The 24,714-nt window shown below is 57.2% G+C and overlaps 1 protein-coding gene across 2 annotated transcripts in view; it reads right to left on the bottom strand.

Moving 5' to 3' along the window:
* CELSR1 (cadherin EGF LAG seven-pass G-type receptor 1) overlaps positions 1–24,714 on the bottom strand; it is a 139,472-nt gene that overhangs the window by 46,158 nt on the left and 68,600 nt on the right. For both annotated transcript variants that reach the window (XM_058740985.1, XM_058740986.1), the window contains exons 3-5: positions 20,605–20,827; positions 15,754–15,869; positions 15,273–15,361 (exon numbers count right to left, since the gene is read on the bottom strand). In XM_058740985.1, coding sequence (XP_058596968.1) covers positions 15,273–15,361; positions 15,754–15,869; positions 20,605–20,827 — 428 coding nt within the window. The remainder of the gene's footprint in view (positions 1–15,272; positions 15,362–15,753; positions 15,870–20,604; positions 20,828–24,714) is intronic.

Raw genomic sequence — 24,714 nt, 5'->3', positions numbered from 1 at the left:
TTTACTTTTTGAAGTGTATTTCATTTTGAGAGAGAGAGAGAGAGAGAGACAGAAAACGAGTGGGGAGAGGGGCAGAGAGAGACGGGGATAGAGGGTCTGAAGCAGGCTCCGTGCTGAGAGCAGAGAGCCCAACGCAGGGCTCGAACCCACAAACCGTGAGATGGTGACCTGAGCCGAAGTCGGACGCTCAACCGACTGAGTCACCCAGGCGCCCCCGAGTTGTTCACTTTAAAACGGTTCATTTTGGGGGGCGCCTGGGTGGCCCATTCGGTTGAGCGTCGGGCTTCGGCTCAGGTCACGATCTCGCGGCCCGTGAGTTCGAGCCCCGCGTCGGGCTCTGTGCTGACAGCTCGGAGCCTGGAGCCTGCTTTGGATTCCGTGTCTCCCTCTCTCTCTCAAAACTAAACTTCAAAAAAATAAAACGGTTCACTTTATGTGATGTGAGTTTCATCTCAACAAGAAAAAAGGCCAGTTTTCTGGACGGGCCTCCACCCTCCTCGATCCCCGTGGCCACTCTCTACCTGGACGACCTCTGGGAAGTGCCATCCTCATTTGTGTCTAAAGCGGGGATGACAGCGTGTGGCCTTCCTGCGGAGACGGTCACCGGCAGGGAAACGCAGTGACAGAGCGAAAGCGTTCGGTCGGGATGGGCCGAGCGCACGTCACCGCACAGGCAGCCGTGACGGGGCAGGACAGAGAAGCGGAACAAAGACAGCAGCAGGTGTATCTGATCTGGGCTCAGGTCATCTGTTCTCGCCCGGGGAAGACAACGCGCGTCCCCTCCCGCGCGGCCGGCACGTCGACGGAATCCCCGGTGGGAAGGAACTCGGAGGGCCGTGGAAGCACCAGGCTTACTTCTGTGCGTCCACCTGTCGCGTTCGAAAAAGACAAAGCAGTCTGAGCCACTCGTTCGGGGCGCTGACGCGGGGATCTGGCACAGGCAGAGGAGAGCGCACCGAGACTCTGTGCGCACGGAAGGGCGCACAGGGACAAGAGAAACAAGACAAAACGAACGGCCCCGGATATTCCTAAGAATTGTTAAAAGTGTGTCACCCGTTTGCACAGAAGTAAAACACCCGGGAAATAGAGACACCTCGTGCCAATGATTCTCACAGCCAAGGGGGCTGGACACAGGCTGGGCGAAGGCTGGCGTCCCCCCATCTCTTTCTCGGGCTCGGCTTGCCTGGCGGGGCGGCCGGCCAGGCCCGGAGGACCCCACGCCTGTAGGAGCCAGGCCCGGACACTCAGGGTCCGAGCAGAGCAGGCAAACTGGAGACACAAGCCAGCCAGCAGGGCCTGCGGATGGGGACGGCTGTAGCGCTCCGTGTGCACAGGCGGCCACGGGGCAGGTGAAATTGGGGCCAGCGAGCACAGACCCCATCGTACTCGCCCCTGCCGCCAACTGAGAAAAACCAATAGGGCTGCCGTGTGCTTTGGGCGGGACCTGAAACCAAAAGGCTTTGCACCTCTGTGTGGATCCAGGTTCCCGATTCTCATAAGTCAATCCGAAGTCACCACTTAGGGTCCTGTCCCTCTTCCTTTCCCTTCAATTTATTTTCTGCGCTGGGTGCAGACCCTCCCCCACGCTTCCTTCCAGATACTCTAGAGCAGCCGGTGGAGATTTGCCTGCGTGTACAAAAGCGTCTGGTCCTTACAAAGCGCTCACGTTTCTACAGCCTTTTAACCCGCTGCAAACAATTCCTCATCGGGGAGGCGAGTGGGGTTCAGTTTCAAACGTGGGCTGCAGGGGAAGGCGGCGTGGGGGCTCCTCGAAACCAGATACCTGGAGCGGCCAGGCTTGGGAACGGAGTGGATTCCCGCTCTGTGTCAGAAACGACCAACCGAAATTTGCACCAGAGAATTCACACGCGGCTGGGCTGTGGGAACGTCGCGAGAAGTCAAAACGCAGCCTCGAACGCGTACCCCGCCGTCGCTTCTCAAACACAGCGAGGTTCACACCGGACGGGAGGGCTTGCCGAACAACAGCCCCACCGGCCCAGGCTTCCAGGATCCACACCAAATTCCTAAGGAGCCTCCCCACGGGGCTTTGCGTGAACTCCGCTCAACCACCAGACCGGGAGCCTCAGCTCCGCCCGTAACACGCGGGTGTGAACTGGGTCTTGCCCCCCAGGCGGGCCAGGACCGCCTCCCAGGACACCTGCTCTCTGGTCAGGCCTGCACAAGGGAGCTGTGGACCCCAGGGCAGTGCTGCTGACCAGCCTACAGGGATTCACGTACAACAGTGCACAGAAAAGGGGCAGTGGGGGAACGTGGGAAGGACAGGCTAAGGGACCCGGTGGCTTCACCCCGACGTTCCAACCGCTTGTGGTCACCTCGCGTGCCCACTCGTACTGAATCCCACGACAGGGCGCGGCCACGTCAGGCACAGTGAGCAGACTCACCTGCGCCCCGGATCTGCCACGGAAACGTGCGAGGAACCCAAGAGCGACACTAACTAGACCAGCTTCCCCAAGGTGGCAGAACCGGCCAGGCGTCTTCGGACCTCAGCACACGTCTCGGCGTCTCCATGAGGACAAAACAGCTTGTTTGCCGACAACAGGGCTGCCTCCCCTCGTGGGGCCGGTGTGAGCAGCCCAGGGCCTGGAGGCAGCCCTGAAGCCACAGCTCACTCCCCTGTTCCACCTCATCTGCCCTGGCAATGCGGGGAGGGGGGGGGGCTGGGGCCTGTTCAGCAGCTTTAAGAAGTCGACTAAATTGCCAGCCCAAACTCCGAGTTCTCCCAAAATTAAGTTGTAAAATATATACTTCTTGAGTTGAATATTAAGGACAAAAAGACAGGGGGGCCTGGGTGGCTCAGTCGGTTGAGCATCCGACTTTGGCTCAGGTCACCATCTCACGGTTTGTGGGTTCGAGCCCCGCGTCGGGCTCTGTGCCGACATCTTGGAGGCTGAAGCCTGCTTCCGATTCTGTGTCTCCCTCTCTCTGCCCCTCCCCTGCTCATGCTCTCTCTCAAAAATAAACATTAAAAAATTAAAAAAAAAAAAAAAATATATATATATATTAAGGACCAAAAAAGGCCAGACATTTTGGGCTTTTTTTCCACAAAGATGCCAGAAACCTATTCCTGGGGACACAGCATCCCCCCCTAGCATACGGGCAGCAAATGGCTGCCTGCACGCCTGATGGGACATCAGGCACGTCACTTCCTGGCCGCCAAGTTCCTGCCCACAGTGAGGCTGAGGAGGGGGCAGGCGTTCCTGACTCCCTCACCTGCTAGTGACCTGGTGTGGATTACGTACCAGTCCGAGCCGGGCAGCTCCTCCCGGAGAGCTGCAAAGCTCCCAGCTACCCACTCTAGGGTCACTGGGGAACAAAACGGAGAAGTGCATCTGAACCCCTCTGCAGAGTGTATCTGGAGCTGGCCTGGCTGCCCCAACGTGAGGCCCAGCTGGGAGGGCCTGGGGCCGACGGGGGACACAGGACAGCAGCGTCCACAGCCCCCGACGAGTTCACATCCTGACCCCGCTGGGGAAAGTCACCTGGCCGCCTTGCCCGCCAGGCCCCTCTGTGAAACAGGGGTGAAAACAGCGCCTCCCTCGTGGGACGAAATGCACAATGAACGCGAAGGCCGTGGCACCACCCCGGGCGCAAAGGGGGCGCTCCGCAGAGTTCGCGGCTGCCGCGCTGCTGGGCGAGGATGGGAGGAAAAGCCAGAAAACCGCGCAGATGGCTGTTCTCCCTGTGTTTTTGCTTCTGTATATTTTCCTGTGGTTTTAAAAAAACAGCAAACTTCTTTTCATGCCTTTGAAGAAGAAAGAAGTCAACAGCTTGCACATGAACGCATCTCCAGGGAAAGCCTCGGATTCTTCTCCAGGGCTTGAACGCGGAGCGGCCAGAGCTCCGGGGTCCTTCCTTTGTTCGCTCTCCGAGAACGTGCTGGACTGTGCCAGCAGATTCCTCTTGTTTGGGGAGCGTTAAGAAGAAAAGATTTTCAACAAACGTCAGAATCCGCTGCTCGCTTTGGAGTTTCATTAAAAAAAAAAAAACATCACACCAGCGTCTTCTGTTTCTCGGGCAGGTGGTTAACTCCAGTTGACGCACGATTGTGGCCCCAGGTAGAAAAGGAACCCTGTGCGTTTCTGATGGACGCACAACACGCGGGGGAACGTGGGAGCCAAAGGCTGGAAGGCGGCCTGCGTGCCTGGCACTCTATACAAATCGGCATCTCCTGAGGGCCCCTGATCTCCGTGGGGATGACTTTTGTTCTGGAAAAGATCCACGGGGCATGGTGCCAGCCGCTCACCAGCCCGACCCTTCACCAGACAAAAGCTCTTGGGGTCCATGAGGGGGCCAGGAGCCTCCGCTGCGGTCCCTGCTGGCAGGGGGCAGGTCCCCCCGCTGCTCGGCCAGCAGGCCCCCCGGGTTTTCTGGGAGCCAGGGAGTTTGTGCAGATCTGCTCGGAGGCTGGTCTTTTCTCCGATGACAAATAAGAGGGCTTAAAATTGGGGTCCCTGGAGTTTAAACAGCACTTTCTTAAAAAGCTGGGGTAACGTTCCTTCTCTTGGGGGCTTTGCTCGACACGAACTGGGGGGACCTTCAGGCACTAGATAAGAAGCTCATGCCACTCCGTATGTGGGATCCACACACCCGGGCCTGCTGGGACCACACGCAGAAGGGGACCTGGGCCCATGGGCAGGCTCTGTGCTCAACCCACTCCTCCCAGGAGAGAAAGGACGACAGCTCTCGGCAATGACCAGGTCACTTAGAATGCACGGATTTACAGGCCACAGGTCACCTTTCCAAAAAGCCACCTCAGACAGAGAAGAAGGGCTTATGGGAAATGTACACACACACACACACACACACACACACACACACACACTCCTGCAAAGCCCTGTCTGCTCCTGCTGGGACCCTGACAGGCCCCTCTCGGTTCCCAGAGTCCAGACAGCAGCACAGAGACCCCACAGGCCGCTGGCTTCTCCCAAGGCCCCCAGGGTCGGGGAATCTGTGCTAGCCCTTGGATCCAAATTGCAGAAGGCAAAGCCCACGAGTGGGTGAGAGCCCCTGGACCCCAGCCCTGACCCTCCTGGCCTCACTCTGAGCCTCAGTTTCCTCCTCCTTCAAGGGTGGACGTGTGGACCCCAGTCAGTAAATGTCCTCGTCTGGGGGGTGGGGGCAGAGGTAAAAAAAAAAAAAAAAAAAAAGGGGGGGGGGGAGGAAGCCCGGGAGGGGGAGGGGCGCCCGGGAAAGCTGGGACGGATGGAGGGCTGAGGCAGGCAGCAGGTGCAGGACAGTGACCGCCACGCGACCAGGAGCCCGGGCGGAGGCGGGCTCTCCACACAGCCCGTGGACACAAAAGCCCCAGGGTGGGGCTGTGCGTGTCCCGGGGAATCGGTGTGTTTCCACAGCAGGTGGCTGTCTGCCATCTGCCGAGGCCGTGTTTTGGAGAAGAAGCAGGTGACTTCCAGCCGCTGGGCCGCCCGCAGGCCGGGCCCTCACCTCACCTGGACCCTCCCAGAGGCCATTCAGGGCACTGTTCTCTCCACCCACTGGCGTCCCTGGGAGGCACGACCCCTCCAGGCCCAGATGAAGGACAACGTGGTTACAGACACTGCCCTCTGATTTGATAGGCAAATGGAATGCACCTGTTATGCGAGCATGGCTGTTCGAGATTTATCGACTACCCACGGGGGCTGACACAGCGGAGGCCATTCCGATCCCCGAGAAACTGGCTGTATCCATGGAAACGCAGCCGGAGAGGAAACAAAAGCAGCCAAACTCCGGACTGGAGGCTCGGGATGAACGGGGTGACCCTGCCCAGAGTAAACCTTAACCACACGTCACTGTGCAGCTCTGTCCGTGGGAGAAGCAAAGCCAGTGTGATGCCAACCCCCCACCCCCACCGTGTGGGGGCGGCAACAACAGAGCCCCACCTGGCCTCTCACGTCTCCCACCTTGATGTCCTCGGCAAAAGTTTTCCTAAACTTGTAAAACTTTGGCTTCGTCTCGTACGTTCTCTAAATCAAACGATTTTTTTTAAACAGAAAGTTAAAAGGAAGAAAACAAAATTGGTTCGTAGTCCCATCACCCATCGTTCCTGCTATACTCTTAAGAACACGTAAAACACGGGGGTGCCTGGGTGGCTCAGTTAAGCGTCAGACTTCGGCTCAGGGCATGATTTCACGGTTTGTGGGTTCGAGCCCCACGTCGGGCTCTGTGCCGACGGCTCGGAGCCTGGAGCTGCTTCGGATTCTGTGTCTCCCTCTCTCCCTGCCCCTCCCCTGCTCCTGCTCTGTCTGTCTCTCAACAATAAATAAACGTAAAAAAAAAATTTAGAACGTGTAAAACACACAAAAAAATCACAGAAAGGTACAAAATGAACACGAAACATATCGTTTTCATCATGTTTCTCCCCAAAGTTGTCCAGCATGTGGTAGGCCGTTTACAAAAGAGCCACAGCCAATGCTTCTGTCACAGAATCACAAGGAATAATAAACATCTGATGTTTTAAGACACCATGCTTTACGGTGATGTGTGACCTAGCAGAAGTTTTCTGATACATGCTGTTGATGGGTTTGGGTTTTTTTTTTTTTTAGGGGGATACCCTTCAGAAAACAAATATGCATATGCCAGCACATATTTATATTTTTTTCAAAGTACTTTTAAAGTTTATTATTTTTTTAAAATGTGTTTAAATGTTTATTCATTTTTGAGAGAGAGACAGAGACTGAGTGCGAGCTGGGGAGGGGCAGAAAGAGAGGGAGACACAGAATCCGAAGCAGGCTCCGGGCTCTGAGCGGTCAGCACAGAGCCCGACGCGGGGCTCGAACCCACGGACCGTGAGATCCTGCCCGGAGCCGAAGTCGGACGCTTAACCGACTGAGCCACTCAGGTGCCCCTAAAGGTTTTTTAAAGTAATCTCTACACCCAACGTGGGACTTGAACTCACAACCCCAAGATTAAGAGACGCAGGCTCCACCAACTGGGCCAGCCAGGTGCCCCATGTCTTTCAAGGTTCTTTTAGTCGAGCCTTTTATTTTGAGATAGTCATAGGCATGCACATAGCTGAGAAAAATAACGAGAGAGATCTGATGTGCCCTTTACCCGGTTTCCACCAACGGTAAACATCTTGCAAAACAGTAGAAGACTATCACAGAAGGATGGAGAATGTTCCATCACCACTAGGACCCCACCTGTGGTCCTTCCACAGACACACCTGCGTCCCCTCCTGCCCCCACCTCGGCCCCGGAAAACTACGACTCTCTTCTCCAATTCAGTCCTTTTCGTTCTTTCCAGAACATTTTGTAAATGGGATCATGCAGTACGTAAGCTTGTGAGGCTGGCTTTTGTCACTCATCATGTGTCTTTGCTGCAAGAACCGTGAGTCACAGCCCACATTCCACACAAGGGACGCACCACAGTCCGTTTAACCGTTCACCCACAGAGTCCAGTCTGGGACTGCTGTGAACATGCCATGTACAGGCTTCCATGGGGACATGAGCTGCACGGGGTCACGAGATACACCAGCCTCTGGTGTCCTATGCTGTCTTCATCTGGTTTTCATATCAGGGTACTACTACTAATGTCCTAGTGACCTGGGAAGCGTCCCCTCCTCTTCTATTTTTCTGGAAGGGATGTATAGAATTGGTGTCATTCTTTAAACATTTGGTAGAACTAACCAGTGAAACCATCTGGGCCTGGAGGGTTCATTTTGGGGAGTGTTTAAATGACAAATTCCAAGGGCGCCTGGGTGGCTTTGTCAGTTGAGCATCTGACTTCGGCTCAGGTCATGATCTCGTGGTTCATGAGTTCAAGCCCCGCGTCGGGCTCTGTGCTGACAGCTCAGAGCCTGAAACCTGCTTCGGATCCTGTGTCTCCCTTTCTCTCTGTGCCCTTCCCCCACTCTTGCTCTCACTCTCTCTCTCTCTCTCAAAAATGAATAAAACGGGGGCGCCTGGGTGGCGCAGTCGGTTAAGCGTCCGACTTCAGCCAGGTCACGATCTCACGGTACGTGAGTTCGAGCCCCGCGTCAGGCTCTGGGCTGACGGCTCGGAGCCTGGAGCCTGTTTCCGATTCTGTGTCTCCCTCTCTCTCTCTGCCCCTCCCCCGTTCATGCTCTGTCTCTCTCTGTCCCAAAAATAAATTAAAAAAAACGTTGAAAAAAAAAAAAAATGAATAAAACGTTAAAAAAAAATTTCCTTTAATAAATGACAAATTCCATTTCTTGAACAGCAAGGTGGTCCAATTCTTTATTTCATACCGGGTGGGTTGTGGTGGCTTGCATTTTTGAGAAATTGGACTGTTTTGTCTGGGTCCTAAATGCACACACAGAGGATTGCGTGTGGAATTCTTCCACTAACCACCAGTGTCTGCAGGGTCTGTACTGATATCCTGCTTTATTCCTCACACTGGGAACTGTGTTGTCTCCCTTCTCTCGTCAATCTGGCTAGAAGGTGATCAGTGTTATTGATGTTTCCAAAGCTCTTTGTTTCATCGATTTTCTGTATTTTTTAATTTTCAACTCCTCTGATTTCTGCTCATTATTTGCTTCCATCTGCTTGCCTGCTTTGAGTTTCTTTTGCCAACTCACACGTGTGGAGAGCTTGACGGAATTAGAACACAGCTGACATTCAGCACAGTGACACCTGACACAGGTGTGAGCATCAAGGGTGCTCAGACCAGCAGGTGAACTATGAGGACATATGGGGGGGTGGGGTGGAAAATAATAAAGCAAACGTGGAAAAATGTCAATAACTGGGGAATCTGGTCAAAGGGAATGAGTTCTTATTTAAACTTTGCAATTCTTCCAAAAGTTTGCAATTTGAGATTAAAAAGTGTGTGGTCTACAACCAGGTCTTCAGTGTGTTTGTTACTGGAGATTCTTGAGGTGGAAGCTTAGATTATTGATTTGAGAATTACTTTCTGATAGTAATTTTTTCAGTGCTATGAATTTTCCTCATGGTACTGCTTTAGCTGCATCCTGCATATTTTGGCATTTTGTATTTTCATTGCCTACAAATTCACAAGTTTTATAACAAACTTCCTTCCTTCTTTCCTTCCTCTACTTTCTGAATAATTTGATACATTAGCCAAATCTCCATTAAGGCCCCTTGTTCCTGGCACCTGTTGGAGTCAGGCCCAGGGAGGGAGCGGCTTGCAAGGTGGTGGCCTAGTGGGCCAGCACATTGTTTAAATAATGGTGGAGTGAGAAAATAAATGGCCAGATTGAGGCTAATGGGAACAGGTTTCTCACTGAGAGAAGTGGGTTACAAACACGAAAGAGGAAAACACTAGAATGAGCCTACGTTGGATGGAATTTGAGGGTTTCAACAAGTAGAGATGAAACAAACGTGAACTTCCATGTGTGCATACAAGTCTGTGCACACACAACTACACACTGACACATGTCCCAGCTCTGCCTGTGAAAGAAATAGAGAGTGAGACACCCCGGCAGCACCAAGCACACCCGGCACCCGAATCTTGGTTTCTAAATGCCGTTTGTCGCAAAAAGAATCCAGAGTTCTATGGATAAATGGCTGATTCCAGGGCTGGGGTTGAGGACCAGATAAGCCTGGAACATCCTTCTGTGCCAACCAGCAAAGGCGCACTAATACAAATGGCGAGGGGAGTCAAAAGGCCGGAGCTAGATACAGCTGGCCCTTACACCTGTGTCCCTTTTGCCAAATCTGAGACACGGGCCAAACAAGAACTAATCTGAACATCGAATTAATGAAAAGGATAGATTATGGTCCATTGAGTAAGACAGGAATTTGTGAAACCATACCAAATATAAATAAACAGAAAGAAGAGAGAATTCCTTGTTCTAGCAAAAAGAAAACGTATACATTTGGAGACCTTGATGGAATTAGAACACAGCTGACATTCAGCACAGTGACACCTGACACAGGTGTGAGCATCGAGGGTGCTCAGACCAGCAGGTGAAATATGAGGCTATGTGTGCAGGGGTAGAAAATAATAAAGCAAACGTGGAACAATGTCAACAACTGGGGAATCTGGTCAAAGGGAATATGAGTTCTAACTTTAACTTTGCGATTCTCCCGAAAGTTCCCAATTTGAGATTAAAAAGTGTGCGGTCTAGGGGCGCCTGGGTGGCGCAGTCGGTTAAGCGTCCGACTTCGGCCAGGTCACGATCTCGCGGTCCGTGAGTTCGAGCCCCGCGTCAGGCTCTGGGCTGATGGCTCGGAGCCTGGAGCCTGTTTCCGATTCTGTGTCTCCCTCTCTCTCTGCCCCTCCCCCGTTCATGCTCTGTCTCTCTCTGTCCCAAAAATAAATTAAAAAAAAAAAAAAACGTTTAAAAAGTGTGCGGTCTACAACCCGGCCTTCAGTGTGTTTGTTAAACCCATGAACAACATTCTTAGAGATCGTTTCCACGTCAACACGCAGAAATCGACTTCGTTCCTCCTCATGGCTGCACCACCCTCTATTCTGCCAAATAACTTCTCCGCTTCCCTAAGTCGGACTCGACAAGAGAACTACGCGTCCCTTCTCATAAAAAACAACAGTTAACACCTGCTGACATCTGCACCGTTTCAGAAAGCAGCACATGCCTATCACTGTCTATTAACAGCCGCTTTGCACCCTTCTGGAGACATCTCAAAAGGACAGGCTCTTGCGGGGCTCTAGCCCAAACAACATAAGCCCCACACCTCCCCTGCCTGGCCCAGTGCTTGCTGGAGGGGTGGGGAGGGGCGAGGTCATGCAGGCCTATTTGTCCAGAAGGGTCAGCTCAAGGAAGGTGCTCGCTGCTCCTTCTCTGTCCCTCCTCCTCTTCCCTCTCCTCCCCTCCCTCCCCCTCCCTCTTCCCTCTCCCTCCCCCGTCTCTGGAACAGGAGCTCCCAGGTGATGCTTTTACCCCTTCTGTGCTCTGTACGTCCCCGTATCTAGAACAGTGCCTGGTATGCAGTAGACACTCAATAAACGCTCCACATATTGGTGAGTGAACACACAGCATGAAGGAAGGGCTACAAGGAGTGATCAGGGAGACCAGGCAGCCACAACCCCACGGCCACACAGTTGAACCACAGGGGGTCTGTAGGAATGACCCCCAGGAGGGCTCCCATCAAAACCAGCCTGACACAAGACTCTGGGCAGAAACCCTTGGGTTTTCTGAAGCACTCAGTGAAGCAGAGGGAGACCCCCACCCCGAGCCCAGGGGGCAGCATGTGGGGTCACTCCTCTGCACCGCCCCGCACATCACCCGCTCCCTTCGAGATTCCTGGAGGTTAATGTGCGGCTCAGACCCAAGAGCTTATGAGTGACTTCCAGAAACACAGGGCAGGGTCCTGACAACACCCAGCAGCCCCTTTCCCCAAGGTCATGGAAATCTCAAGCACTCGGATGCTCTGCCCAATCAGAAGGAGAGAACATTGATGCTGGAGGGGGTTTCCATTTAACTCGAGCTCTCCTTTCTTGATGAAAATACTTTCCTCGCTTACTAAAGGCACCCCACATCATCTCAGAACGGCCCCTGAGCCAGCACGGGCCAAGCCTACCCGGGACCGTGTGGCCAGCCCAGCCTCAAGGGACTCCACCGTCCCATCCAGGCGGGTACGGCCGGCCAACGCATCAGTTCCCCTGCTGAGGCACCTGTGGGGGCACCTGACAATAGACGGAAACAATTCTGGTTGTCACAACGAGGGGGTGCTGCTGGCACCTAGTGGATAGAAGTCAGGGGCACTGCTCAACACCCTTCGGAAACAAAGAATGAGCCGCTAATGACAGGCGTCAATAGTCCCGAGGTGCGGACGCCTGCGTAACACGCCTCACGTCCTCCTCAACCCCTTCTTCATCCTACATCAAAACCCCCAGCCGATCTGGCCCTGTCTGACCACCACTCCCACCACCCACTCTCTCCTCGAGCCCCATGCCCCAAACAGGCCACCCTGCCTGATGTGTCCCAGGAGCGCGCCCCCCTGGCACGTCCGTGTCTTCCAGTCTACACGTCTATGCAGACTCCCGGGGCGCACAGCTGGCTTGGGCGGACACCCCCTGATGCCACGGTCAAGGCGGACATGAGCCGTCCTGGTTTCCCCAGGACCGTCCTAAACCTCTCATTAACAAGGGTCTATGCCCGCAGCCCCGGCGGAAGGATCCTGGGGCACGGCGAGGGGCCTCGATGTGACCCCTGCAGACACCCAGCACGACAGCAGGCCCGTGCTCAGGGACCCGGTGCCCCCTTGCACAGAATCCTCTGCAGGAACAGCAAAGAGATGAGACGCCCACGTGAGAGCCGTTTCCACCAGGGAGCCTGAGTCTCCCCACCCCGCAGCCACCCCGCGGCCAAACCCGAGTTTGGAACAAGGCGTCATTTCCAAATACTCTGCAAACCTCTCCCATCAGGTGCGTTTGCTCTTCTGCGAGTTGGCGGTGCAAACGTTTATCCTCCCAGAGGGCCTCGGAAACAATGCACGTCCGCGACAGAGTCAGGAGTCAGGATCGCAAATAGTCCAGACCAGCCCTGAACCTCCGCGGTGGGGGGGTGCGGGAAGGGCTCCGCCGAGCTTGACAAAGTTCAACATGCCTGTGCAAAGAGGCTGCTTTGAAAACACCTTTCCAGAAAAGACTCCAGTGTACCTTCCTCTCACGGAAGGTGAATTGCAAACCTTCTCATCTACAACGTCATCAAGCGGAGAAAAAGTAAACTGACCGCCTGCTCTCTGCGTGGGAGGCCGACCCTACGACCTTATCAAGGGCCTGCTCTGTCTGGCTTCTGGCTGGCTTTGGCCAATGGGAGCCCAACAGGAGATCAGGGGGAGGGCAGGGCGAGCCGTCAGGAGAGCCTCTGCGGAAGGTTACTGCCCCATGTAAGTGGCTTCTCTCCAGGACTCTGTCTTTCTGGGCTCTGCCGTCCCCTTGTTCCTCCAGGCCTGAGGGGAGCCACGGCCACAGCCCCGCTGCGGCCACCAGTCCAGGGTCCCACACTAGCTCTCGTGGATGCCCCACACCCTATTTTAGGGATAAGCCCTGCTGGGACCGTCCTGTTTGAGGGTTCCCTGCTTCCTGCCTGATAAAACGGCCCAGGCGGATTCCCAGGCCCCCACGCCCCCTGCAGACTTGGGGAGGGTCCGTGGGGGCCAGGGGGTTCCCACGCAGGCAACGCAGAGCAGACCCGCCTGGGAGAAACAGGAGGGAGGGCGTGTGAACCAGAGCGAGGGGCGGGACTCTCCACCATTCCACCCTCCCTGACTGCCCTGAATTATTCAGATACATTGTCTGTAAATGGAGCGCAGGTGAGGGGCCCGTGGCTGAGCCGCTCCAGGAGTTTCTGCAGGGGCAGCTGAGGCCTCGCTGGGGACCACAAAACAAGAGGCCAGAGGGCAGAACAACCAGCCCCTAGGGTCCATTTTCTGAGTTGCCTTCACCCCTTATCCCGGGGCGTCCTGCCTTGGGACGGGCAGCCCTCTCACCCCTGCAAACAAAAGTGCCTACCCCTGGCCGTGGGCCACTCAGATCGTTGCTGCATCTGGAGAAGAGCCTCGGGCAGCGAGACAAAAAATACCCGCCCCCCCCCCCCCCACTAGACAGAGGTGCATCATCTCTGCGAACACTTCCCCGACTGTGTGGCCCGCAAGCCCCACAAAGGAGGCCTTAAGATAGAAGTGAAAACTGCTGGGTTCCCTCCATCGAATAACCTCGGGCAAGAGAGGAAACAGCTGAGCTCCAGGAAAGGAAAGGCCTAATCCTGGCGCTGAGGGTCTGGCTCAGCGGCTCATTGCTGCTGAAAGGCCGGCCTTGGGAACGGAAGGGGCGGGTTGCCGGGGACCCACCTCTGCGTGCCTCCTGGAGGGAGGCTCCTTCCTCCGGGACATGCCGGGGGCTGCCTGGCTGTGGTGTTTACCAGCTGGCTGCCGGCAGGCAGGCCCCTGGTGGGTGCTCCCTATGTGCGGGTGGCGGCCAGGGATGGTGCGGTAGGGCACGGGCAGGGGCAGCCAAGTCAGCGGTCCCGACCCCGCCCAACTGTGACACACTGTTGTTTGGGCCATCGGCAGATTCCAGAACTCGCTACGTGCAGGCACTCTGACGGGGACGCCACGGCCGGCAGAGCCCCGCAGCCAAAAGCCTTCAGCCGGGTGTGGTGGGGGAGGTGTGTTCCCACACAGGCAGGAAAGAAAATGCACCAGGTACGCGGTCTTTGCACCAGGTGCACGGGCTCTGGGGGGTCCCCTCGGCCCACTCTGACCGGCTTGCACCCTTAGCTGGCGCTCAGCCCCCATGATCGCTGTTGGACGCAGGAAAGCTACCCAGAGTACATGAATGGGGAAACCAGGGGGCGTGTCTCTGTCCACCTGTCTGTCCTGCTGGCTGGAGCAGATTCAAGCAGGCAGAAGGCTCCCTGGGCTCGGAGGGATCGTGCCCCGAGCTACGGGGACACAGAGGCCCACGGGGCACAGCCCCGTCCTCGGGGGCTCCTGACCCCCCGGGACACAGGGGCGCAAGTCTCATTATCTGTGCCCAAGAGAAGGCTGCTGTCTCTCGCCCACCCTCGGTGGGAGGCGCCCTGGAGTTTCCCAGGAAAGAGAAAAGCGGCTCCCAAACGCTACAGCCATGGAAAGTGGGGTAGTTCTGATGAACTCTTTCCTTACAAGCCAGGAAACGGCGAAATAAAACAAAACCAAAACTGCCCACACCTCCACAGCATCTCCTCCACCTTCCTGGCGCTCGGGTTACATCCGGGTACGAACGACAATCTTGGCTTTGGAGCTGTGTTTGAATGGCCTGCAATTTTAGCCACCGGAGCCCCCGGCGATGACCCGAGCCAAAGCAGCCGCAATGAAGAAACTCTTTCCACGCCTCCCTCCACTGCAGGGGGACCTCTGGGGGTCCCCGAGTCTCCCCGACCCCAGCACAGGGCTTGGGGACACTTACACAGACCCTCAACAAACACTTCCTAAAGAACTTTTTCAGCCAGTATAATTTCGGAGTATAAATGACTTCAGACAGGGGCACCTGGGTGGCTCAGTCGGTTAAGCGTCCGACTTCAGCCAGGTCACGATCTCACGGTCCGTGAGTTCGAGCCCCGCGTCGGGCTCTGTGCGGACGGCTCAGAGCCTGGAGCCTGCTTCTGATTCTGTGTCTCCCTCTCTCTCTGACCCTCCCCCGTTCATGCTCTGTATATCTCTGTCCCAAAAAAATAAATAAACGTTAAGAAAAAATTAAAACAATAAATAAATAAATAAATAAATAATAACTGACTTCAGACAGAAGAGCTGCTGGGGCCCGGCCACTGGTCGCCCAGGCTGGCGGGAAGCGGTGTGTGGGGGGGGGGAGGGGGGGGCACCCCGTCCTACCTTGTTGTAATACTGCACCTGCACCGAGTGCCAGCGCCCGTCACTCACGCCCCCCGGGACCTGCGGGGTCACCGTTGTGGTGGCCTCACCTGCGGGTGGGGGAGTCCAGAGAGAGCACAGGTTAGCGGGCCACAGACGACACAGCCTAGATCGACGTTCTCTTCCAACAACGTGGGTGACGACGTGCTTCACGGCTCTTTAAATAGTTTCAACGTACAGATCAGATGCCCAACGATGCCCAATGGTTCCCCAATGTCTGGAACCCCGAGCCGGGCCTTCCGTCTTTTCAGCATCATAAATAACACCGCCACGAACACCTTCGTGCGTTCTGCATTTCCCCCCACAGGACAGATCCCCAACAGGACCAGGGGACGGGCAGGGAGCACACTTAAAGGTGCTGCAAAGGACCAGGGTGGTTTCAAGCGACAGGGTGCCCGTCAAGGGCTCAGAGAGCGGCTCCTTCCTGGGGAGGAGGCCCCACCTGCTGAGAAGGTGAGCTGCACCTGTTCGCCCACAATCTCCAGGGCGATGAAGTCGTGCTTCTCGTTGAAGCGGCCATTATAGAGCAGCAGGGCGTTCCTCTCTTGGGTGGCAAACCTGTGGGGCCAAGCAGAAGCACGTCACAGGACGAATGGCCCGGCACCGAGGGGCCGCAGGCGGCCGGGGGTAGGGGAACGACGCGGCACGCCCAGCCGGCAGAGGGCGAGAGCGTGGGGACCAACTCAGGAAAGACTCTCGTCCCCGGGAAACTCATTTTTCTCATCAGGAGTCGACGACCCATAAAACCTGCTTGGCGATGTTCTTTTCTGGGAATAGCAAAGCAGATACCACAGAGGAATCTGGTTTCCACGGCCGGGAGGACAGGAAAAGAGGACATCTGAACCGTGTCCTAGGAGGACGACGCAGCCACTGCACCAGTTAGAGGCGTGTGAACAGAAACACGTGTGGTGCAGGGGCGCCTGGGGGGCTCAGTCGGGTGGGCGTCCGACTTTGGCTCGGGTCATGATCTCACGGGTGGGGAGTTCGAGCCCCGTGTCGGGCTCTGTGCTGACAGCCCGGAGCCTGGAGCCTGCTTCTGATTCTGTGCCTCCCTCTCTCTCTGCGCCTCCCCTGCTTCCATTCTCTCTCTCTCTCAAAAATAAATAAACTTTAAAAAAAGAAGAAGAAGAAAAAAAAAAAAGAAACACGTTCGGTGCATGTTCTGTTACTGGAAACGTCCCTGTGCACGTTCCTCAAGGCAATACCACCCACGCAGGGAGGCTGGTGGTGATGACTGCCTCAGGGCCTTTGTCCCTGGTCTCCACCGCGATTTCCCTGCGCTCCCAAACACTACCCCCTCCCTGCCCCAGGGCCTTTGCACTTGCTGCCCACCCCACCCCCCCAACAACCCTCCCTGGCTCCGCAGATCTCTCAGAAGACACTGACTGCACTTTCTGTAAACTTCATTCCATCTACGTGGTGCCCCGACCCGCTCACATCTATCACATCACTTAGTCTATTTCTGAAGTTATGCTGTTTACTTATTCGTGTGTAAGAGCTATGATCTTTAAGGGAAGGAACTGACTCTCACTCACTACTGCATCCTGGAGCCCCAAACAGGATCTGGTCCATATAAATGCTTAATAACGACGTGCTAACAAACAAATGAACGGATGAAAGCATGATTGGAAACCAGAGGGGTGAAACTGAACAGACCTGCCCGACTTCAAGCCTCTGAAGAGTTAGAAACCACTTATTTGGGGCCGCCTGGGTGGCTCAGTCGGCTAGGCGTCCAACCATTGGTTTCGGCTCAGGTCATGATCTCATGGCTTCGTGGGTTCGAGCCCCGCTTGGGATTCTCTCCCTCTCTCCTTGCCCCTCCCCCACTTGCACTGTCTCTGTCTCTCAAAATAAATAAACATTAAAAAAAAAAAAACCCACGTATGTCAACAAGACGTAAACATTCTCAGAGATCTTTCAGCCAACCCCGGGGTCCCAAGAAGGCCAGCTCGACCTGGGGCGCCTCCCGACACCCTGGTTACAGAGAACCTAGAACGTCTCCTACAGGAACCTGGGAACTGTTTCCTGAGCGAGCTCGATGTCTGTCTCACCGGAGATTAAGTGGGGGAAATTATTTCCTTTGATTCAAGGTTGGATTATCTGCTTTCAAGCAGCAAGAGTGTCGGACCCTGCCTCGGGCATCTGACCTCAGCCTTTCCTTTGAGCTCCTTAAAACAAACAGTTCTCGTCCACAGGTGAGGGGCCCTGTGGCCTCCCCCTCCGTTTACAACATCAGCAAGATCCAGTGACATGGTAGAGAAAACCCCCCGCACAACGAAGGGGATGCTTTGGGTCTGGGGGAAACAGACAGAAGAAGGGCACGGATTATGGACAAGACGGAGACTCCTGGGTCACGCCTAATCCTTGCCGGGCAGGCGGCTCTGCCGTGGGTTTCTCCTTGGACCAAGGTGGGGGTCGGTACGAGGTGTTCGTGTCCAACGGCCCTGCATGCCCCCCCCGCCACCCCGAGCTGGCACCCAGAGGTCTCCCGCTGGACACAGAGCCCTAACAAGAGACCCAGGGCCAAGGGGAAGGTCTGGACAGGGCAAGACAAGGAGGAAAGACCAGAAACAGAGACGGAGACGCGGCGAGGGGCCGGGGAAGAGGCCAAGAACACAGGATGGGGGGGGCAGGGGGTGGAGGACGAGGAGGAAGGCGCTCCGCTCCACCTTTCCCACGGGGTGTCTACCCCCAAAGCACGGCCCCCAGAGCGTAGCTGCTTTTCTGCTCAAGTTCTGGGAGGACTTCTCGGGATTTTTGCTTCCGAAGTCATTCCCTAAAAAACTCCTCACTGATTCAGCGGCGCCCTGACGCCCTGGCCGTGGCCACGCGTACGGCAAACTGCCCATAAGTTGCTGGCAAATGGAATCAGCTAAAGACACCAAATCTGACAAGCAAGCGGACATCAATCACATTACGTTACCCGGACATTAATCAAATGCTTCATTTCTCAGATTCTCCCTGAGTCTGGAGCCAACAGACTTCCTCTGTCGGTTTCTGGGCCTGCCCGCCTCCGGCACCGGCATTTCTGGTCCCCTTTCAGCTCGGCCTCCGACAGGGACCCCCTCCCTGCAGCTCACTCGCTGCCGGTGGTCGGGGCACAGCACGTGACTGAGGGCCATGGCTGTGCGGACGTCAAAGTCACAAGCCCCCAACCACCACGCGTCACAGGCCAGGGATAACACGCGCTAGGAGACCCAAAACGCCTTTGATCGGGAGGGCGGACGCCCACAGGATGTGATGTTTTAAACATCAAGCCACACGGGGCACAGAGTGGCTGGGGACCCCACGGCAGAGCCCCAGTTTGGAAGGCTGTGCCCGCATGGTGGGCCTTCTGGGTGCAGGTCTTACGGGCTGAGGACAGAGACCCGGCATCCCGAGCGGGCAGAGAGCCAGGATCCGGGGCCCGGCACCCAGGGCCCAGCTCGGCAGTCGGCGTTGAGGGCCAGCTGCCCCAGACACTTCCTCTGCGCCCCAAGCCCTCAGGCCACGCCCCAGGGAGGGACCCTCATCGGCCTTTCTACAGAATGTGGTGGAACCATGGCCCAAATAAAACAGGCAACGGCCGCAGAACTATGGGACTCCAAGTGACCCAAGCCTCAAAACCGCCTTTATAGTCAAAGGAAAACAGCCATCCAGGCCTGGAGGACCAAGCGGAGCCCCATGTCCTGCCTCCCCAGAGCACGGTGGTGACAGGTGTGGCTCTCCGGGAACTTGAGAGCAGGGAGTGGCAGCCAGGGACCCTGCGCAGTGATTTGAAGGTTTCAAAGAGGGAGGGTACCCACCCTGGAGACTTCAGCATGATAAAGGAGCTGAAATCAGGACAAAAATCAGGATCAGGAAGTCGGGCCTGAGTTCCCACCCCCCGACCAATGAGCTTGGGTGGAGAACCAGTTTAGGGGGAGAAGGTCCCAGCCACAGTGCAGAAAACCCACTGATAACTCAAGCCCCGTGTGGCAGGGGCAGGCCCAACGGGACTCAGGCTGACTCCGGCCAAGCTGACGAATCCAGTGCTACCAGCTCACCGGGGAGAGAGGATGAGGCCAAGGTGCTGGGGCCGGGGAAGGAAGAAGCGAAGCGGCCAAACAGGGGACGGGAGGACGAGGGCTCAAGGGGCTCGTAGGATGCGACAGGGTGAGAGGCGGGGGCAGAGGCCAAGGTGGGCCCTGAGCCTCAGGCAGCTCCGAAGAGAGGGGCTCCCGGGGGAGAGGTCGGGGAGCCTGAACCACATGTCCGGCGTCCCAGCCCTCCAGAGCTGGCTTTGCCCGGGATCTCCACATGATCGGGGAGCCTTTCCCAGCATTCATTTCTGGAGTCCCTCCCACTGGACTTGAAGATCCCTAAGGATGTGTCTAAAGTCCTTCTGATTCACCCGTTACCCAGAGCATCTCTGGCATAACAGGTGCCCAACAAGCATGAGCTGAAGCAAACTGAGGGCACCGGCCCCAATCCCGCTCACCGCTGGGAACGCACCGTGCGGCCCTCGAGACGGCACAGGCCGGCTCCCAGCTCCTGCCCACAGGCCTGGCCTGCTCTGTGCCCACTGTGCTCACGGTCTTTCCCCCGAAGCAGCCAGCCCACACTCCCGGCTGCACCGGGCTCCACTGGGCTGGAGCCACGGTGGCACATGCCTGGCCACTCACCACAAAGACCAGGCCTCACAGCCGACTCTTCCGGGCTGCAGCTCCCACCAGCGCCCCCCAGGGCCTGTCGGCTGCACTGCACCCCTCGCCCGGTGGTGTGGGCGGCGGGGGGGGGGGGGGCGGTGCGGGCAGGACCCCCGAAGAGGAGCCCGTCTTCAAAGGGCAGCCGGCAGGGAGCAGATGTCTGCTCCAAGGGCACAGGTGCCACGTCCCCACCAGAAGGCCACCCTACGGGCCCCAAACAGGGGCACAAACGACCACACATAAAATACACCCCACTTCTGCAGAAACGTACGCAGAAATAAAGGAGCACCTGCACCCTCGACACAGGCGAGGCCACAGGCAGCTGCCCTCGGCTGCCCAGCTCTCGGACCCAAGCTGAGTCGACCCGGGGCCCGGCCGGCCGGGCCCCGTGCCCCCCACCTCTGGGCGCCAGGGCCGCCCCAGTGTCATCGGCAAGGGAGCGGGACGAGAAGAGAGAGGGCAGGCTTCCGGCCGGGCTCCACCCCCCCGCCCCCGTCCCCCCGCTGCTGGCGTCCTGAAGTTCTGCCCTTGTGACCAAAGGGCCCCCGGACGCCGCCCCGCTGTCCCCTGGAGACGGCTGCTGCAGCACCAGGCGCTCTCCCGCAGGGCGCACGGGATGCACTCACGCGAGGGAGACGGTGAAGTGGAAGCGCTGTCTCAGGCCTCGGAAGGTGACGAAGGACTGGGGCGGGAAGCTCCTGGTGGTCACCTCGCAGTAGGGCCGCTGGAACTCGCCGGGGGGGCACACGCAGTGGAAGCCGCCGATGAGCAGGTTCACGCACGTGCCCCCGTTCTTGCACACGCCGTTAGCGCAGCGGCCGGAGCGCGAGTTCACCTCGCAGTGCTCTCCTGCGGGACGAGACGGGTGGGGGAGAGGTCACCCTGCGGCCCCGGAACCCGACCCGCGGGCGGCCGTCTCCGTGCAGCGCGTAGACACCGCAGCGCCCGGGGCCTTCCGAGGACCGCGTCGCAGTTGTCCCGCATGGTGGCACCCCGCTCCCAGGGGGCGATCCCAGGACAGTTCCCCGGAAACACCCCAGGGGGCTCCTCCACAGAGGTCCCATCCCTGCCCCAGCCCTGCCGGGGTCCCCGCGCTCGGGGGACAGAGGAACGTGCAGGGGTGAACGCTACACCCCGCTAGCCCAGCAGGGCCTTCTCTTCTGCGAGAATCATCCAGACATGATGAGAATAAGGGGGGGGGGGTCCCAGGCCCCCTCCCACAACCGTGCCTGTTGCAACGGCTTCACAGTCAGAACAGAGGGGGCGACCGGGGTGCACGCAGGGAGCACGCTGGGCCCAGGGCCACCACCTCGGGAGGCCTCCCGCCCCACGCGCCCCCTCGCACTGCCCCGAGAGCGTGGCCAACGCCGGACCCCCGGTGAGTCTGTAATCCTGCCTGGCCCCCTCGCCAGCCTGGAGCTCGCCAAGGGCAGGCGCCACTGTGTCCCCACATCCTGCCATGGTGACAGCAGGGTCCCGGAGGCTTCCCCAAAGAGACTGCCTCTGCTCCAGAGGCCTGTCAGACCCCGCCGGCGGGGAGGGTCCCCGCGCTCGCCAACAGGGGGGACACGCTCTGGGAGGCTGGGGTGGATCCCGAGCTGGCAGCCGGCAGCGGTCTGCAGGGACGATTGATGCTCGCTCCAGGGACGGGGAGGGCGGCCCAACCCCGCGGCCCAGCCTGCCTCTACCACACAGGGGAGCCGCCAGCACCCCGCCAAGACCTGTGGACGGACAGGAGCTTCTAAAGAGCAGACACTCACTCCCCAGCTCCCGCCAACATTCTTTGCCAGTTACTGATTTTCATTTCATTTCGTTTATTTTTTAAGTAGGCCCCATGCCCACCACGGAGCCCACCACGGGGCTTGAACTCACAACCCTGAGATCAAGACCTGAGCTGAGATCAAGAGTGGGACGCGTAACCGACTGAGCCACCCAGACGCCCCCACCAGTTACTGACTTTAAATGAACGCCTTTTCAAAGAAATGTTTATTTCTTTATTTTTCAAAGAGAGCACGTGCGTGTAAGCAGGGGAGAGGCAGAGACAGAGAGGGGGCGAGAGAACCCAAGCAGGCTCTGTGCTGTGAGCGCAGAGCCTGATGCGGGGATCGATCTCACAGACCTCGGCTCATGACCTGGACCAGTATCGAGAGTCAGATGTTTAACTGACTGAGTTACCCGCATGCCGCTAAATGAACACCTTTCAAAATGAACGTATGACATTCACATCTGCACCCCTGTCCCCCCCCCCCCCCATCACTGTACAAAAACACGTCAGGGCAGTAAAAGCCCTCAGCGGTCTCCTGCACGCCCTCAGGAACGAATCACTTTCTTTGGAGTCCTTTCCTGTCAGTGCACCTGCTTCCGCCCCTCGTTACTGGCTGCACAGAATTCCACTAGAGGACCCATCAAAGCTTCAGTCACTAACGTTCCTTACTCTATTATTGATGGCGTGTATGTAGCTTATAGCTTCTTCTATTGCAAATCACTTTCAATATACATCTGTGCTGGGGTTTTGTAATGTTTATTTATTTATTTATTTATTTATTTTTTTCAACGTTTTTTATTTATTTTTGGGGCAGAGAGAAACAGAGCATGAACGGGGGAGGGGCAGAGAGAGAGAGAGAGGGAGACACAGAATCGGAAACAGGCTCCAGGCTCCAAGCCATCAGCCCAGAGCCCGACGCGGGGCTCGAACTCACGGACCGCGAGATCGTGACCTGGCTGAAGTCGGACGCTTAACCGACTGCGCCACCCAGGCGCCCCCTGTTTATTTATTTTTGAGAGAGAGACAGAGTGAGAGTGGGGGAGGGACAGAGAGAGAGGGAGACGCAGAATCCGAAGCAGGCTCCAGGCTCCGAGCTGTCCGCACAGAGCCCGACGCGGGACTCGAACCCACGGATCGCGAGATCATGACCTGAGCCGAAGTCGGATGCTCAACCGACTGAGCCACCCAGGCGCCCCCAGGATCTCTTTGCATTTTATTGACAATGTGCATTTGCTGCCCCTGGAGCCACCCGGTAATTCCTCTGCATGTTTTCCTATCAGCTCCTCAGAAACGAAGGAAATCAACTCTCCTCTGTCATTTCTGTGGCTGCTCCCTCCTGGCTTGAGGTTTACATACTTGCAGCCACACAGAGATGTCGTATTTGCAGACAGTCATATCCATCCATTTTCCCTTAGTGATGCCCGTGCTCTTAGATTAGTACAAGACCAGTACGAAGGGATGTGAATCACACACCTCCAGAGACGTCTAAGAGGAGGGGCCGTGGTGCGGGGACAGTGGCCTTCAAGCGACAGCAGCTTCCTGGAGCCCAGGAGTCACTGGGATCCCCAGGCGTCGCCTTAGCCAACCGGGCTGACTAACAAAATACCCGCAGACCGTGTGGCTTCAAACAACAGACATTCATTGCTCAGGGTTCTAGAGGCTGTAAGTCCACGGTCAAAGTGCCGGCCACCCCAGCGCCTGGTGAGAGCCCGTCCCCGGGAGCCCACTGTGCTCACGTGCGTGCAGAACAAGCTCTCTGGTGTCTCTTCTCGCGAGGACGCTAATCCTGTGTGGCTGGGGGTCAGGGCTTCCACCCGCGAGTCTGGGGGGGGGGGGGGATGACACGAGTCAGCCCACAGCAGGCACGTGCAAGATCGCTGAGAATGTGAACGGACTGCAGGGTGATGTTAGGATCTCATCAATCTTGAACAAGGAAAGTGAGGTGCTGTTGAGAGTGGGTGTTACGGTGGAGCCCGAGTGCCCCCTGGGACCGAGCCTCGGCGTGCTGGGTGCTGATGGCTCACACCAGACGCTGCACCCGGACCCCCCCAAAGCCAGGAAACCACCCTTGCTGGGGCAGCCCACACCCCGTGGCTGGTCAGTGAGGAGCTGGAGGGTCCGGTGCCCTGGCCCAGAGCTGGCCGTCTCCGGAGGTGGGGACACGGTCAGCAGAGGACTCTGTCGCTCCCCTCCGGCCCGTCCTGAGCCCCCGACCCCCAGGCGCAGCTCCTGAGAACACAGATCGCAGGGACTCAGAGCATTCCTGGAGGCCGAGCTCTGACGGTGAGGATTCTAGAGCGCGATCGCTGACCAGCGTAAGAAAACGCTTTCAGCCACCCGAGGGGGTGCTTCCAAGAAGCTCACTTTTGAGGCACAGGCCAAACTGACCTGCGGTCAGCATCGCAAACCAGTGGTGCTCCCAAACACTCTGGGCTTTCCCTCCCCCTCCCCCACGTAGCCCCAGTCACAACGCCCAAAAAGTACAATTTGCTCCAGGCTGAGCCCCGTCGAAAACGGGGGGCGGGTGGCTTGAAATCACAGACTTCCTAACTAAAGTCCAGGACCGTGAAGGGGCCAGCAGGCCAGTGACCCCCAGGGCCAGGCCAGAAGCCCCGGCCAGCCCACCCACCTGTTCTCCCGGGCAGGGGCTGACCCCAGGGTCGCGTTGGCAGAGAGGCTTGGTTCGCACCCGCTCAGAAGTAAGAGGAAAAGGACAGGAGCCCACGGTCCCGCCTGGACCCCCTCGAGCTCCACCCTCCATGGAAACTCCTGGCCCCAGCTGGCTAGGGGGCTACCAGGGTGCCCCGCCTGCCACAGCGCTGGGCTCGGCCACCGTGCGGCTTATGTTAGCGCACACACACACACACACACTCACACACACACACTCACACACACACACTCACAGGTGTGCTGATTTATACAGCTGTGCACACACGTGCCCTCACACATACGCCTGTGCACTCACACCCTC

The sequence above is a fragment of the Neofelis nebulosa genome, chromosome 8 (genome assembly GCF_028018385.1).
Source record: "Neofelis nebulosa isolate mNeoNeb1 chromosome 8, mNeoNeb1.pri, whole genome shotgun sequence".
NCBI classification, from domain to species: Eukaryota; Metazoa; Chordata; class Mammalia; order Carnivora; family Felidae; genus Neofelis; species Neofelis nebulosa.
Note: the sequence above shows the minus strand (reverse complement) of the source record. Positions and strands in the feature narration are given on the sequence as shown.